The following is a 15,205-nucleotide window of genomic DNA, read 5'->3' on the forward strand; positions in this document are numbered from 1 at the left end:
TGGGGGGTCTGCCTGGCCAAATCCTCATTCCTTCATCCTCAAGGTCCCAAGCAAAACTCCCTTGGCCACAGTGACCCCAGCAACCAACACCTGACCCACCCCAGCACCCAACACCTGACCCACCCCAGCACCCAGCAACACAAGCACAGATCCCCCAGGCCCCTACGAGGGGCTGCTTTGCCCCCCTTCCCATGTTTTTAGGAGGGATGGAGCAGCCCGGGAGGGAGACTCAGCTCGGGGGCGGATGGAAAATCTACGCTCTTCTTTCCAGGCGCCCCGAGGCTGCGAAGGGCCGGACGGCAAAGCGTCTGTGTGGTCCCTCCCGCGCAGGCAGAGCCCCGTGGAGGGCAGCTCCTCTCCCACACGCTCCCGCCGGTAGCTGGCCGTCTCCAGACATCTTGCATCGCTCTGCTCAGCCCTGCTGCAGCTGCTGCCGAGCTCCTGCTGGGGTCTCACACTCAGGGTGGGGTTCCCCTTTCTCAAAAGCCTCCCGGCAGCATCCGGCTGGAGGCAGGGACACTGCCAGGAGCAGTCCCCTGGGATGCTAGGCTGGCTCCAGCACATAGCCTGAGTCCGCGGTGCCTCAGCCCCCGGGGAAAGCTTTCTGCCAATTTGATTGAGCTGCAGAGGGGTTGGTGCCAGAAGAGCTGGCAGCCTGCGCGGGGCGTTGGCCTTCTGCACATGAAGCCTGGAGGGGGTGCGGGGGTGCCCCACTGCTTCCCCGGTGCAGAGAGGCATGTGGGGGCTGTGAGCTGGTGTCACAGGGCAGACCCCAGGGATGCTGGTGTTGTCCCTGCCCTGAGGCGCACCAGTCTTATTTTACATCCAGAAGCTCTTTAAGCAAATGCCTAAGTAAATATCTTCTCCTTCACGCCTGTAGAGATGACACGTTTACAGACCTTTGAATGGGATTTAGGACTTTTGTCTCCACCCGGCAAACCGGGTGGGTGTGCAATCAGCAAACCACTGGCAATTGCAGCCATCAAAATTTTCTGCATCGGTTCCATAAACAAGCAGGAGGAGGAACCCAGAGCACAGCACCTTGAAGAGGAAGAGAAGACAAACAAGACTTTGTCTCAAGGTTTTGAGCAGGCTGCAGGCATCCCTAGGGCTCAGTGCTATTCTTCCCAGCCCATGGTGCTCTCATAACACCTTGGCTCAGCAGAGCTTAGCAGGCTGTCACAAGCCCCAAGAAGAGCCCTCCTGACCTCCCGGGGAAATGACTCCAGCAAGCAATAAATTGGGTCCTGTTTACTTTGAGGGGTGTTTTGTTGAGCTTTAACGCAGGAGGGACAGCTCTGAGTTGTGAAATATGGCTGACACTGGAGGCATGGCTAGAGCAGCCCACAGCCGCCAGCACGAGCAGGGGCCAGCTGGGGTCTGAGCCTCCCCATGAAGGATGGGGGGCCATGGACAGTCCATCCCATCAGACCTTTTCCTGTCCTTTTTCCCATGGGTGATGGCTAACCAGCCCCAACTACAGCACGCTCCTCCAGACTGGCAAACACTGGGCACTATGGCAGCCCTTGCCCCATGTAAGATCTACTGTGGGGAGGAGGATGGGAGGGGGGAGAAGTGTGGCTATGCTGTGGGCTGACCCAGCCTGGGAGGAGCCCCCCTGTAGCAGGCCAAGCTCCTTTGCGACCTTCATGCTCACTGTGGTGCTGGATGGGCAAGCACAATGCCGCTCACAGCCATGGCACTCTCCTCTTTGCCTATTTGCCGGCTCTCATCCCACTGCACTTATCCATTTGTTCAGCAGCTCATGGCCATGGTGGTCCAGCTCCTCGTCCCGTTGAGGAGACATGACCCCACTCAGCCTGTGCCCATCACCAAACCCGCTCTCAAACCTCTGAGAAGAGCTGCCCTGAACAGGCAGCGCCTCAGGCAGGGGGCTGCCCACAGGCTCTGCCTGCAGCCTGCCCGCACATAGCTGAGCCCAGCGGGGAAGGCAGTGAGCGCCAGCCCCGTCTGCGAGCACAAACATCTGCTTGGAGCCTGCTCAGAAACACCAGCCCAGGCTGTCCAGCTGCCAGCCCCTCTGTTTCAGAGCACAATAAAAGCTGAAGGATGGCTGAAAGCAAGTGCCCCGTGGGAAGGGAAGTGCGGAGCTCTGTGCTGTGGTACACACCAGCACTAATCCCATGGCAAGAACCGAGGCTTGGCTGCAGAGAGAAAGGAAGCATCCATCAAGGCCTCCAGAGTCCTTGCTGTGAGACCCTGTGCAGCTGCTGACCAACCAGAGCCCTCCCAGATGCAGAGCTGGGGATGAGTGCTCCAGTTTCCCTGTTCATTCACCATACGTGGGATTGGTTTGGTTGGGAACATTGCCTAGTGGAAGGATTTGTCCTGATGCATCATCATCCCAAAGCTCCCCCTCTCCATCCAGGCTCATTGTCTCCTCTAGCACTCACTGAGATGCAGCCCAGAAGGATGTCCTGGTCCCTTCTCCATAGGCATGCAGGGCTCTGGTATTTCTCTGCACTTACATGTTGCTGTCGAATCCCTGAGTGTGATGGGCCATTTTCTCTCCCCCACCATAAACAGGATTCATTTCACTGCTGGGACAAAAGCAGGTTGTCTTCCAGGTCCGGACACGAGGTTGTTGCTGATGGTGGCAGGGATGAGACAGCCTGATACTGGAGATGCAGACAAAGCCAAATGTTCCCCAAGCCTGGCGGGATCAGCCTGTGTTGGTCCTGCTTTACATTAGTTGTAGCCTCAGTGAGGATGCTGCTGGGGAGGGGGTTGAGGCCCAGTACCATTTCCCTTGTTTGGCAGATGCCCCATGTGTGTCAGTGCTGACAAAAGAGGCGGGGATTTATCTGTGCCTGGGCTGCAACAGGGCTGTGAGGGCCAGAGCCAGGCAAGATACGTAACTGTGAGGTTCGGCATGTGTCCCTATATCCTGCTCCCTCCCTTGGTACAAACACTGTCCAGATTTCCGACGTCAGAGGGAGAGATACCAGCCAGATTATTTTACGGTTTCAAGAACTCATAATGTTTTCCAGAGAACAGAGCTGCAGCTCATCTTCTGCAGTGGGACAAGCTGTGGAAGCCTCCAGTCACTGCTGACAGCCCTCTTGTTAAAGAAAGGTTCCTGTCTGACCATTCAGGAGCCACTCTGGGAGTCACACTCACACGATCCTGCACTTTCACTGCTGGGACCAAAGTCCCTTTGCAGCAGGCAGCTCCAGTTAGCCGATGGGTGCCCTGTTTGACTCCCTGCACATCCCATACTCACACAATCAGACAAATTTCTCTCACCGACTCCACCCCAGGTTTACTATAGCAGAGTCTAGATCTCTGGTTCCTTAATTTAATCATGGTGCTGTGATATGATAACAGGTAAAGCCAGGTGCTGCCGGAGAGGGACCTGAACACAGGAATCCCTGAACACAGGAATACCCTCACAGTCTGTGCTGCACGTGACTCTTGGTCCAGTGGTGATATTTAGTCATTTTTCATCGGGTCCTGCAGAGTCTCTGGGTGACCGGCCACACCCCTGCCGGGCAGCACCACAGCTCCCCGTGTCCTTTGTTAGGCAAAGGATCGGTGCCCGTTCACAGCTCGTTATCTGTGGCTCCAGCCATTTCCCCCCACCCAGGGCACAACCTGCAGCTCGAACACCAAGCTACCTGCAGTAAGTGTATTCCTCGACAACTCTGATCTCCTCAGCAGCCAAAACCACTGACAAAACAACGGAAAAAAAGCAGGGCACCTTTGGAAAGGCTCCTGCAAGGCAGCCCAGTGCACCCACATCTATAGGGGTTGTTGCCATCCCAGCCCCGAGGACCTGGAGGAGGGGGCAGGCTCCTCCTGGCACATCCTCTGTAGATATCTCCCTTGCAGGGCAGGCACCACTGTTGGTGGCCCTGGTGCCAGCGTGGCTGGGCACTGTGGCAGGAGGTAACAGTCCCGGGATGGTGTAGAAGGAGGGGCTGCCCACCTGGGCAGAAGGATCTAGCAGAGGCCCCACTCCAGGGGCAATTTTAGGGATGACTTTTGGCGAGGTGCTATGCCGCAGCAGGCTGGATAAGGGACAGGCTGTCTTTCTTTGGGGGGGGCTGTGAGGACACAGAGAGAGATGTGGCTTTGCAGGGAGTCACAGGGTGACCCAGCCCTGGCTCCCAGCCTCGGCTCGCAGCCTTTGGGTCACCTCATGTCCCAGTCCTGCGGTGAGGCTGAGTTCCAACCTCCGCTCCAGCAGAGCTGCCCGAACCATGCTGTTGTGCTGGCAGGCTCATTACAGCAGGTCTGCTTTTAATTAAGCAGGATGCTGCTTTTGTACGGCTGAACCCCTTGGGAGTTTGGGCACAGACCCTTCACCCCTGCGGCTGGGATCCTGCTGCTCACCCCTGTGTAGAGGGCAGCAGGCGGAGGGAGCTGGGGCTGGGAGCTTTGGGAGCACGTGCTGGGGCGGTGTGTCCCACCCACGCAGGATGTCAGCTGTGTCCTCAGGGTGACATGGTGCAGTCTGTGCTGTGCCCTGCTGTGGGTGTTTGTCCTCCTTGGGCCGGAAGGCAAAGCCCAGGGCTGTTATCACGCCAGGCAGAGAAGGGTTAATGCCCCTACAGTTGTGCTGAGCTGGCTTTATTGGCAATAAACCCCGTCTGAGAGCAGCTTCTTAATCATTACAGATTGCAGGCAGCCCTATCTCCATGGCTGTCCTTCAGCAACAGCACCTCTGCCCTGCCCTGCTGCCCCTGCACCCTCCTCAGCAAACACACCAGGGTCAGGCCCTCTCCAGCCCCTCACCCCTTCGGTGCCACACAGCCCCCTTGTCACCCTCACTGTGGTGCCAACAGAAAGAACGCGTGCCCCGAGCCTCCTCCCAGTGCTCACTGTGGGTGTCAGCGCAGGGTTAAGCTATGGCTGTACAGGAGAACGGTCCAGAAGCTATGGCCTGCGTGGATCAGATCCTTGGACATATGTAAGGCACTGGAACGGGTAGCTGGTACCCCTGGCGCACAGCTCTGCTGGGGCAGAGACATCAGATATCACTCCTGCCACAGAGGCTGGGAAGGGAAGATGATTGTCCCAGCCATTCCCAGGACCAGCTGATGGCATGGCCGAGAATGTTTTCTAAATGGGAGTGGAGTCATTTGTCTGGGCTGACCCCCCCAGGAAGTCTGTGCTCCGCAAAACAAGCCAGGCTTTTGTTTGACTTGTTTTAAGTAAAACACATGTCACCCCTGTAAATCACAGGTCCCCTTCACTGCCCCAGGGGCAGCGGCAGAGCAGAGGCGGGTGCTGGCCTCGAGGTGCTGGTGCAAGCCAGAGCCACGGGCTGTCGGGTCTGGTCCCACTGCTGGGCTGTATGCCCCGGCTGGGAGCCATGGGGCTGGAGCATCCTGGCCCCCACAGCATCCAGACACTCCAACCTGCTTGCAACACCCTGTGGCATGCAGCTCCCAGGGAGGTTTGCAGCGCTGGTCCTGGGGCACTTGTGCCCTGGCACCCCCACAACTCCTGCCTTGCTCCCCCAGATCCTAACCCGGCTGCCAGGCTGCTTTTTTCACCATCCCACACTCCCTTCGGGCCGGGCGCCTGGATCCCAGCCCAAGGTCAGCCGCCGGCTGCGGGCCCTTGGCATGAGCGAGGACGATGGTTCGGGGCAGCCGGCCGGGGGGCTGTGCCGCCGCAGGGCCGGGTCCCGTCCGCGGCGTGCGGGCGGCGTCCGGCCACGGGCTGCCGGCGTTCGGCCACGGGCTGCCGGCGTTCGGCCACGGGCTGCCGGCGTTCGGCCTCGCCGCCTGCCAGCGGGGGCCGGGGCGGACTCGTGTGCCGGCGGCAGCAGCCGCGCTCCCTCCCGCGTTCCCCACACCGCTGGCAGCCCGCCACCGCGCCGGGGGTTCGCTCCTTTCTCACGACCTCTCAGGTTCCTGAGCTCATCTGGGAGCTATTCATTTCCTGCCAGAAAACAGCCTTGCCTGCTAAAAAAACCACCTTGGCCGCAGAGCGGCCCAGGGCTTGGTACGAGGGCTCTCCCGGCTTAAATCATAAAGCTCCGGCTGTCTGGCTGGAATCAAAGGCAGGGCGGGCGTGGGGGGGGCGCGGGGGCCTGTGCCATATGGTAGCACTTAAGAGCCAAGGAGGAAGCAAGGAGGGGCTTTTGCGCTGCTCACGAGGAGTGTGGGAAAAGTTAATTGACTTTAATGACAGGTTTCCCTGGACGGCAGCAGCGGCGGATGGAAGGGAGCTGCAGGGATGCAAGGGACAGCCGGGACTGTAAGCTCTGTGGTGAGTGGGGGGCAAGGCAGGGTGCTGGGAGAGGCAGGCAAAGCCCCCTGCCCACAGACTCCTGTGCAGGTGCGCTGTAGGCAGAGATGGAGCACTGCACCCTCCAGGCTGCAAATGCACCCACCAGATTGTGGCAAAGTGCCTACCAACCCAAGAGTGGTCATGAGAGGGACAGACCTGGCTCTAGCCTCTTCCCAGGGTCCTCTCCGTTGGCACACAGGGCTCAGCAAAGTATGCAGGGAAGCCAACAGGAGCTGCATCCCATCTGACAGCACTTAGTCAGGTTTCTTTTTCTACCTGTCCTGCACAGTCCCCTGCAGGGTCACAGCTCAGCCCTGTCCCTTCCCTGGCACCCCCCATCTCTCCCTTCCCCTTGCCTACTCATCCAACAGCACCAGTTTGAAGGCACTTGCTGCACCTGAAGGGCAATTCCCACACACAATGATCCACAGACCCACAGCCTGCATTTGTCATCCCAATTTGTCACGGGCTCAGTGAACTGGCACCAAGAGCACAGCTCCTGGGAATTGCTCTGATCCCCTTATAGCTCACAAACTCAAGCAGAGCTCTCATGTCAACAGGCTGTGGGATAGAGTAAACACAGAAAGCTTTGGAGAAACCGGTCCAAGCATGTCATATCTGCTTTATACTAGGCTATTTAAACTCCATTAGCAAATAGGTTCATCTTGTCTTTCACTCCTGGATCTGCTGTGTGTTCTCCATTAGCCTACAGCAAAGTCTTTTTTCTAATGTGCTTTCCAAACCAACTGCTTCAGCAGAAAAGGAACACGCTGCTCAGCTGGAACAGCCTTCACTCTTACAGGTGATGCTTTACTGATCTACATTAGCTCCACATGGGCCATCCAGCAGCAGGAGTTGGTCTGATGCAATTCCAAAACAGGTCCTGTGAGCACTTCTCTGAACACAAGGTGGGCTCAGTCCTACCCTCGATACCTCCAGTGCAGAAAAGTGACACTATGGCTGCTGGAAGGGAAGGCAAGCTCAGCCTGTATGCCTACACACCTGCCTTGAGACAGCAAATCCAGTATTTCCAAGCCTTGCACCCTAAACCTGGCTGTGAGGGTGGCAATGCAGGCAGGCCACCAAGATGCTGGGAGACAGAGAAGGGAAAGCTCATCCCAGGGAGATCAGCCCCTTTTAAAAAAAGAACTGCCACTGGCTGCAGCCTCATCACTACACCCGGCAGAGAGAGATCCCAGGCATGCACCACCCCTCTCCAAAATACATCCGCAGAAGTACTTTCAGATCAGGAGAATGTGTTGCTTTACAGGGAGCAGGGAGGAAAGCTGAGCAGTCAAACCCCAGCAGGTTTAATCCGTCTGGTCTCACACTCTCCCCAGCCTTCATTTCCCTAGCACCTGGATACAGTCAAGCACCTGGCTGATCCAGACAAAATCCAACAAGCTTTTGCAGCAGGATTTGGAAGGAAACCCCAGTGGATCTTGGCACATTTTTAAGCTGTCCGCTCTGAGTTAAGACTTGTTGAGAAGGGCAATGCAAGCTGTAACCTGAGACTGCTGCTCACCGCTATCTAGGGCTTGCATCTTGCCTGGAAATGGGGCATCCCCAAGTCACAGGGGTCAGCTGCAGCTCATAATTATAGAGATAATCCTCACAGCCCCACATCACTCCCTTGGCCACGTGTTTTCCATAGAACAGCAGAGGAAATGCCCAACTCTATCAAAACCACATGCAGAGCATTAATCATCAAGCACAGCTTGGCTGGTGCTCAGGGCCGGGAACAGCTCTATGCTTTTAAGTCCAGGTGGAGGTGGTGCCCAGCGCCTGCTGCAGCCCGTCAGCCAGGAGCACTCATGTCAGGCTTGTCCTGTGGAGACACACTGCTTTTGTAACACGAGAAGCTGGCAGGCACTGCTCTCTCAATCAACTGACTGGAGTCATTTGTGATTTACACCACAGCCTGCTCCTCCAGGTCCAGGGCAGGAGGCTCACCCAGGCAGAATCTGTCTCTACCACAGCTACTCTAACTCCATCAGCGGAGGAGCCAGGAACAGAGTGGAGATACCTCCCTCAGCACATTCACCAACTCTGCAAATACAAGCTCTTTTTAACAAGTCTGATCAATTGAGCTGTTCCCAAAGAAGCAGTAATTACATCTGCTTTGGGGCAGGGAGAAGGGCCAGGTGATTTCACAAGACAGAGGGGACAGAGGGGCTGAGTGACAGCTCCAGCCTGTCGAGGACAAGGCAGCCCTGGAGCAGCATGATCCACAGGCAGCCAGGAGCTGGGCTCCCTCCTAGGCACACATGCTAGAACTCCAACTTATCTCCAAAGGCCTTCCAAAATGGAAGGGAAATTTTATTTTACGAGCATTTAAAAAGAAAGAAAAAAAAACAATCTTTGGCGTCACATAAGGAAGGGGAGGAAAGGGAAAAAAAGATCTCGTGTAAAACACGAAACACCGTCAAGGGAGTGCTATGGTACAAAGGCACAATCCAATATGAACATATAACCTATGTACAGCCGTGCCAGCAGCACGGGGTGCAGAGCCAAGTCCAGTCCGGTGCCCACCACCCTCACCAGGGTCTCCAGACTGAGTCGGCTGTGCCGGGCGGTGGGCCTGGTGGCGAGGCAGCAGTGGCAGCTGTGGGTGGGCCGCCATACAGAGGCAGCACAGCTCCCCCAGGAGCAAAGGCAGTGCTGGGGATGAGGAAAGCAAACTGCCCATCGGAAGCCGGCAGCAGCTGGAAGCCACCATACACCTTGGCTGCATCGGCACCTGGCTTGCAGGGCATGCCTGGGAGTGGCCCCGCACCACTGCCCGGTGGCACCAGGGGTGGCCCAAAGGCTGCGGCTGGTGGCAGAGGGGGTGGTGGAGGGGGTGCAGGGTAGTTCATGGCGTTGATCTGGGTCATGCAGCTGGCCAGGTGGCCCAGGAGCCGGGTGCGCACCTCGGTGTTGACGCCCTCGCAGGTGGAGAGAAACCGTGTCACCTCGTTCATGCACTCGCTGAAGCCGGCGCGGTACTTGCCCAACACTGTGGGGTCTGTGCTCAGTGCGGCTGTGGGAGGAGAGGAACACAGGGATCAGCAGGCTCCACAGGGAACATGGGTGAGCAGCCCACTGGCATTGCATCCTACGGCCCCTCTGAGCCAGGAATCCAAGTGGGGAAAGCAGCCCCTCTGGCAGTGTGTCCTGTGTGCCCAAGGTGCCAAGAATTTGGATGGAAGGCACAGCCTCTCTGCTACCAAATCCACCAGCATAAAGGACTCAGATGGGGAACAGACAATTCCCAAGAGTCCTGCTATGTCCCTATATTCCAGGGATCCAGGTGAGAAACACAGTTCCCCCAGAGGCTCTTGTGCCTCCCACACCCCCAAAACGGATCCATGTGGGGAGCACAGCTCAAGCTGTAACTGCAGCCCTCCCAGTGCCCTCCAGAACCAGGGATGCAGATAGCATCCCCAGCTCTTCTGTACTAGGAATACAAGTATAGATCATGCTGCCCCTCACTGCCCACCTCAGTAACAAACTAAGTCTCACCACCCACCTCAGGATAAGGTGGTGAACTACTGGCTCCTTGTACCAAGAATACAGGTATCGAACACGGTAGCCTCCATCACTCCCGGAGGATGCAGGTGCAAAGCCGGGTGCTTCTTACCCTCCCTACCGAGGATGCAGACAGGGAGTGCGATGCCCCCAGCCCCCGGGATGCAGACGCCCCACTTCCCGTTCCCTCCCGGGACTCACCGGTCATCTGGGCTCGCTGGAGGCTCCGCAGGTGCTTCACGGTCATCTCCAGGATGTCGGCCTTCTCCAGTTTGGAGTGCCGGGAGCTCTGCGGGAACAGGCGGGGCTCAGACCGGCCCGGCAGCTCCGTTTCCCCCCGCGCCCCCCGCCCCGGCCCCCCTCCGCTTACATCCTTCTTCAGCGCGTCCAGGATGAGCGTCTTCAGCTGTCCCAGGCTCTCGTTAATGCGCGCCCGCCGCCGTTTCTCCATGATCGGCTTAGAGGACTGCAAGAGAGGCGGCGGTCAGCGCCCGGCGCGGCTCCGCATGGCGTTGCTCATCCCATCCCAGCCCGGCCGCCCTTACCTTGCGGTGCTCCGCCGCCGTCTTCGGCTTGTCGGGCGTCGCGTTGACGCTGGCGGGGGTGGCGGCCACCGGCGAGGCGCTGCTCTTCTCCATCAGGTCGGCCGGCATCCTGCGCCGCCGGGGAGAGGCGCCGGGGCGGCGGCGGGGGGGCCGTGCGGGGCCGTGCCGTGCGCGGCGGGGCCGGCGGGGCGCGGGTGCCGCGCGCCCTTGGCCGCCCCTACTTATATAGCGCGCGCCGCACGCGCGCGGCTCGTGTGAAACGTCCCCCGCCGCCGTTCCCACACTCGCGCCCAGCCAATGGGCGCCGCCCGCACGCGGCCCCGCTCGTGGACGGCGCCCGCCCATTGGCTGCGCGCCGCGCGGCGGCCGCCGGCCAATGGCGCGGGGCGGGCGGCCGCGGTTTAACCCCTTGGGCACCGCCCGCGGGGGGGGCGCGGGGAGCGCCGCGCTAATTACCGGGTTAATTGGCGCCCGTGGCAGGCGCGGCCCCGCCCGCTCCCCCTCGGGGACCGCCGGCCCCCGGGGCGGGCTGCGCCGTGGGGGGCCGCGGCCCTCCGGGGTGATGGCCGGGACAGAGCGGGCCGGGCCCGGCTGTGGTGGCCGGATGAGCAGCTACTGTGTGTGGGGGGGCTGCGGCTGAACCGCGGGGTGCGCGGCGGGGCTGCGTCCTGACACGGGGCCCGCAGCGTTGCCGCGGCCGCCCGAGACTCCCCAGGGCCGCCCGGGTGTCCCCAAGGCAGCCCGGGCATTGCCACGTGGTGCCGCCGCTGCCCTCCCGCAGGTGTGGCCGGGGCTGGGCACGGCCGGTGCCCGGGGGAGCGCAGGGCACGGGGCACGGGGCACGGGGCAGGTGTGCGGTGGCACACGCAGGACCGGGGGCAGCCGCCACTGTGGGTTCCGCTCCCTGGGCTCGCACGCCAGGCTGCAGATGCAGTGGTGCGTGCGCTGACATCGCGGGGCACAGGCGAAACCGCAGGGAGGTGCTTGTCCTGGGCGCTGCTGCTACTGCCGGCTGGTTTGGACAGTTTGTGGGTTACTTTAAAAAAAAAAAAAGTATTTTGCCCGGGGACTTGAATCCTTTTTTTCCCCTCCGCTTGACTGACTTTCTCACACTCCTATTCCCATAGTCTGCCAGCTAAGCCTGAGTCATCCTGCCAAGAACTAGACCTGGCCTATTCAAAAATGTGCTCACTCGTTCTTTCTTTCTCTCTGTCTCTCTCTCTCTCCTTTTTTTTTTTTTTTTCCCCGAGTATACACAGTAATGTTCTTCCACCTCCTCCTGTACCTGATCTGCACCTGTACAGGGCCAATCCCACACGTATCACCCGATCTCGCCTTTTCAGAGACCGTGAGAAAAATAAAGTTCAAGAAAGAAGAGACATGTTTGCAGATCTCACCGGTGCAAAGCCCTCGTCCCTGCAGAGGCTTGCCTGCTGAGCCTTCAGAGTTTAAAAAAAGGAAAATAAATAAAAGGGAGAGTGTCACGTTTAAAACTGTGGAAAAGTACAAATCCAGGCTTTCTTTCAGCTCTTTGATAGAGCCACAAGCTTTTTTATTTAAAAACAAAGAACAGCCTTCAGCGTGTAAGGTTTAACTTCAGATGAGCAGTATTCGATGTAAGCTTCAACTAGCTGGACAGCCGGACAAACCCGAGCAAGGAAAAGATCGAGGCTGCACTGGGAAGTCACTGCCGAAAAGCCTTTTCCCAGTCACGTTCGTGGGTTAGTCGGAGACAAGGGATTAACATGAACACTGCAGTACATTTTTGGAGAACCTAAAAAGTTCTCTGCTGGATCAGTATTTCTTCTAGTGCTGATATTTGTGTATATTGGGAGGGAGGAAAGTGTTCACAATTACTGAGCTGGTGTTCTCCCTCCTGCGGGGATTTGCAAAGGGATGAGGAAATTCAGAGCTGGGTAGCCCGGTCCCTCCCGGCCGAAGTGAGAACAGGCTGCAATTATGTCTATGTTTGTGGTAGCCGAGGAGCTGCAAGCCGCCTGTAATTGCCGGCAACAGGTCGGTGTCTCTGGGGGATGAGAGTGGGACAGGCAGCGATAACAGGCTGTCATTAGGGGTTGCTAGCGCTCGCCCACTCCAGGGACCTGGGAAATGCCTGGCAGCAGCTTCCCTTGCTGCACTCCCTCCCTGCCGCAGCCCAGCCCCTGCCCGCTGCAGAGCCCGTCGGGAGGGTTTTGCTTCTGAGGTGTGCGAGGAGGCTGTGGGGAGCAGGGCCTCCAAAAGCATCTGCTTCTGTGGAGCTTTCTTAGATCCATCGGCCGAGGGCTGCACGGGGCAGCAGGAGGCAGTGACATTAGTGTCCCCGCTCCACATCTCCTCCTCCACTTGCCTGCTGCTGTGAAATGCTTTACATGTGCGAGGGTTGTGATCCCCGAGCGGAAGCACGTATACTTGTGAATTCCCCAGGGATCAGGAGAGGAAGGGGAGGATTTCCATGGAAGGATGTCTCTGGAAATGAAGTGATGAGGCCAAGTTTAGGCTGTAAGGAGGTGGTGAAGGGGTTTGTAACTGTTGAGAGGACCTGCAACAGATCCTCTGGGCATCTCCAGCCCCGCCTTTCCTTGTGAAAGAGGTGTCAGGGGGGAGGCGAAACCCTGAGAATAAGGGGCTGCCTCGGGGACTGGGGTGTCCCTTGTCCCACAGTCCTCCTGAACTGTTTTTTTTTTTTGTTTGCTCCAGCAGTCATCTTGGATTGCAAATTGGGAGTTGTCCAAAGTACATTTGGGAAGAACCTTTAGATAGCGCATTAGGGCATTACTGATTGGCAGAACATCTTGGAAGAAAAATGTGTTGGCAAGAAAATTTAGACTAGTCCTGGGCATGGGCCTGGGGGGGGGGAGGAATAAAATAGGATGCTGCTGCTGGTGTGGCATGCAGGAGGTGGCAGGGCTGGCCGTGCCTGCTCTCTGGTCCTTTAGGAAGCAGCCAAGATGAGCAAAATGCGCTTCTAGAGATCCAAGAGTCTTAATATCGAAAACTTGAAGGATCCTAGAAAATACAGAAAATAGAAACCAAGTTGCTTGTAAGAACTGGGTTACAAGCTGGATCCCAGGAATGGCACACCAAGCCTTTCCTCTTTGGGTCACGGGCTGAAAACCTATCCTGGCCACAGCTCAGTGTTGTCACCACCCTGAAGACTGGAAAACAAGTGCTGCGTCTCAGGAACACGTCCCTGGCACAGGTGTCTCCTCTGGGCAGCCCTGCACACATGCCTCCACTCGTAGTTCCCGTCCCAGAAGCTGTTGTGCAATCCATACCCAACCGGCTCCCTTGGGAGGGGTGATCTCAGAAGCTTTGAGCGCAAGTTTCTGGATTTATTTCTTCTCTATAAACGTTTGCCAGACCTTTGGGACAAGGTCACTTTCAGACTGATTTCCTGACATAGCTCCCTAGATAAAGCAAAGCTTTCATGGGCGTTGCTTCCCTACACACCAGGTCCTTGTAGTAAAGGGGGCAGCTTTTGTGGAACGGTGTCACTGCCTGGCTCCCTCGATGGCAGGAGCAGCTGGTTTTAAGGCAGCAGCACTGTTTTATGGCTGGTTCTGCCCTCTCTTTCCACTGGGTACCCATTTCCCAAGGACCTGCTGAGACCCAGGATCCCAGCACTGGCAGACATGCTGTGTGGCAGCTGCTCCCCAGGAGTTCTTTCAGCTGTTCCTCGGCTGCCACTGCAGAGGAGAGGCTGAAGTGTTTATTCCTTTTATTCCTCACTGTGTGAGTCAGGCTGGATGTGCGGGAGCTCTGGCCATTCTGCGGTGACACCCCCTGCATGGAGGGGGTCATCCTGGGCTCCAGGAACTGGTGCCCTTTGTTCTGTTGCCCACACAACCAAGGAGGCATCCCTGGGAATGGTGCAGAAAACTGTGGGATGAAGTGGCCAAGGCTTTGCTCGGGCAGCAAAGCGCGAGTTCGAGAAACTCCAGAGTCACTAAGGAAAAACCACCGAAGAACCATTTTCATCTCCCCATCCCAGCCCAGGCTGGAGCACGGCTCTGTGCCGAGAAGAGCTCTGGGACAAGAGCCAGGGTACCTGGATCTCTTGCTAAGCTGATTCCTCTTGGCAGGCTCCTATCCTGCTGAACCAAGGAAACGCTGCTGGGGAGCTGGCGGGAAGGGCATTTTGGCAGCTGTGAAATGCCACCCATGTGGATGGGAATTCCCTTCCTGATACCCACGGTGTTACTTCAGAGATTGCTGGTTGGGCTGGAACAGCCACATGTGCTAATGGGCATGAAATGCTGCAGCCCCAGCTTTGCCCTGTGTGCCCTTTCAGAGCCCTGGCTCCAGCCTGGTCCTCCGCTGGCAGTGAGGGCTGGGTGCTGGTAGGTGTTGCAGCTGGGAACAAGCACTGGGAAAATCCCTAAATTGCTTGCAGGGCTTGGACCTGTGTCTGGCACTGCCACTGCCAGCCAAAGGTTGCAAACTGCCTCGTACCCTTCTCTTAGAGATGTTCTTTTCATGAGACATGACTGGTGTTCATCACTGGTTCGCAGTCTGCTAGCTGTGACAGGGCAGTCTCTCTCCAGCACAACAGCCAGTATCTTTGGCAAGATACAGGAGCTCCAGGCAGAGGGACATACAGCTGAACCCCTGCGAACCAGAAATAAATGTGCAGTCATTGCCATGCTCCAGAGGGGAGAAGGAGCATCTTGGGTTTCATCCTCTCCCTGTGTGGTGGGAGGTGTTGGCAGTGAGAGACGAGTTATTTATTTTTTAAGATCCTACTTGTGTTTCTGCCTGAGGCTGCTGTCTCTGTGCTGAAACTGTGGTGCTTGCATGCTTGCAGGGAATGGAAAGAGTCTGCAAGCTGTGAAGCAGGGGTGCATACATGAAAATACTGTGAGTTTGGCAATGGTGAGGCTGGAGGA

The 15,205-nt window shown here is 57.6% G+C and overlaps 1 protein-coding gene across 1 annotated transcript; it reads right to left on the bottom strand.

The window, feature by feature from the left end:
* Positions 1-8,547: 8,547 nt before the first annotated feature.
* On the bottom strand, positions 8,548-10,483 carry HES1 (hes family bHLH transcription factor 1). The gene is made up of 4 exons (XM_027738083.2): positions 10,320-10,483; positions 10,145-10,240; positions 9,976-10,063; positions 8,548-9,286 (listed from the first exon to the last, which is right to left on the bottom strand). The coding sequence occupies exons 1-4, from the start codon at positions 10,425-10,427 to the stop codon at positions 8,802-8,804; spliced, it is 777 nt and encodes a 258-aa protein (XP_027593884.1). The 5' UTR covers positions 10,428-10,483; the 3' UTR covers positions 8,548-8,801.
* Positions 10,484-15,205: the final 4,722 nt, after the last annotated feature.

The sequence above is a fragment of the Pipra filicauda genome, unplaced genomic scaffold (genome assembly GCF_003945595.2).
Source record: "Pipra filicauda isolate LSUMZ 115617 unplaced genomic scaffold, ASM394559v2 scaffold206_size1356665_pilon, whole genome shotgun sequence".
NCBI lineage: Eukaryota > Metazoa > Chordata > Aves > Passeriformes > Pipridae > Pipra > Pipra filicauda.

Bases quoted from the DNA above. Each gene is read 5' to 3' on its own strand.
- HES1 (XM_027738083.2), bottom strand. From the start codon at position 10,427: ATGCCGGCCGACCTGATGGAGAAGAGCAGCGCCTCGCCGGTGGCCGCC. The intron at 10,241-10,319 runs GTAAGGGCGGCC...CCTCTCTTGCAG, and splicing joins CGGCGGCGGAGCACCGCAAG to TCCTCTAAGCCGATCATGGA. The intron at 9,287-9,975 runs GTGAGTCCCGGG...CTCCTCCCACAG, and splicing joins CCAGCGAGCCCAGATGACCG to CCGCACTGAGCACAGACCCC.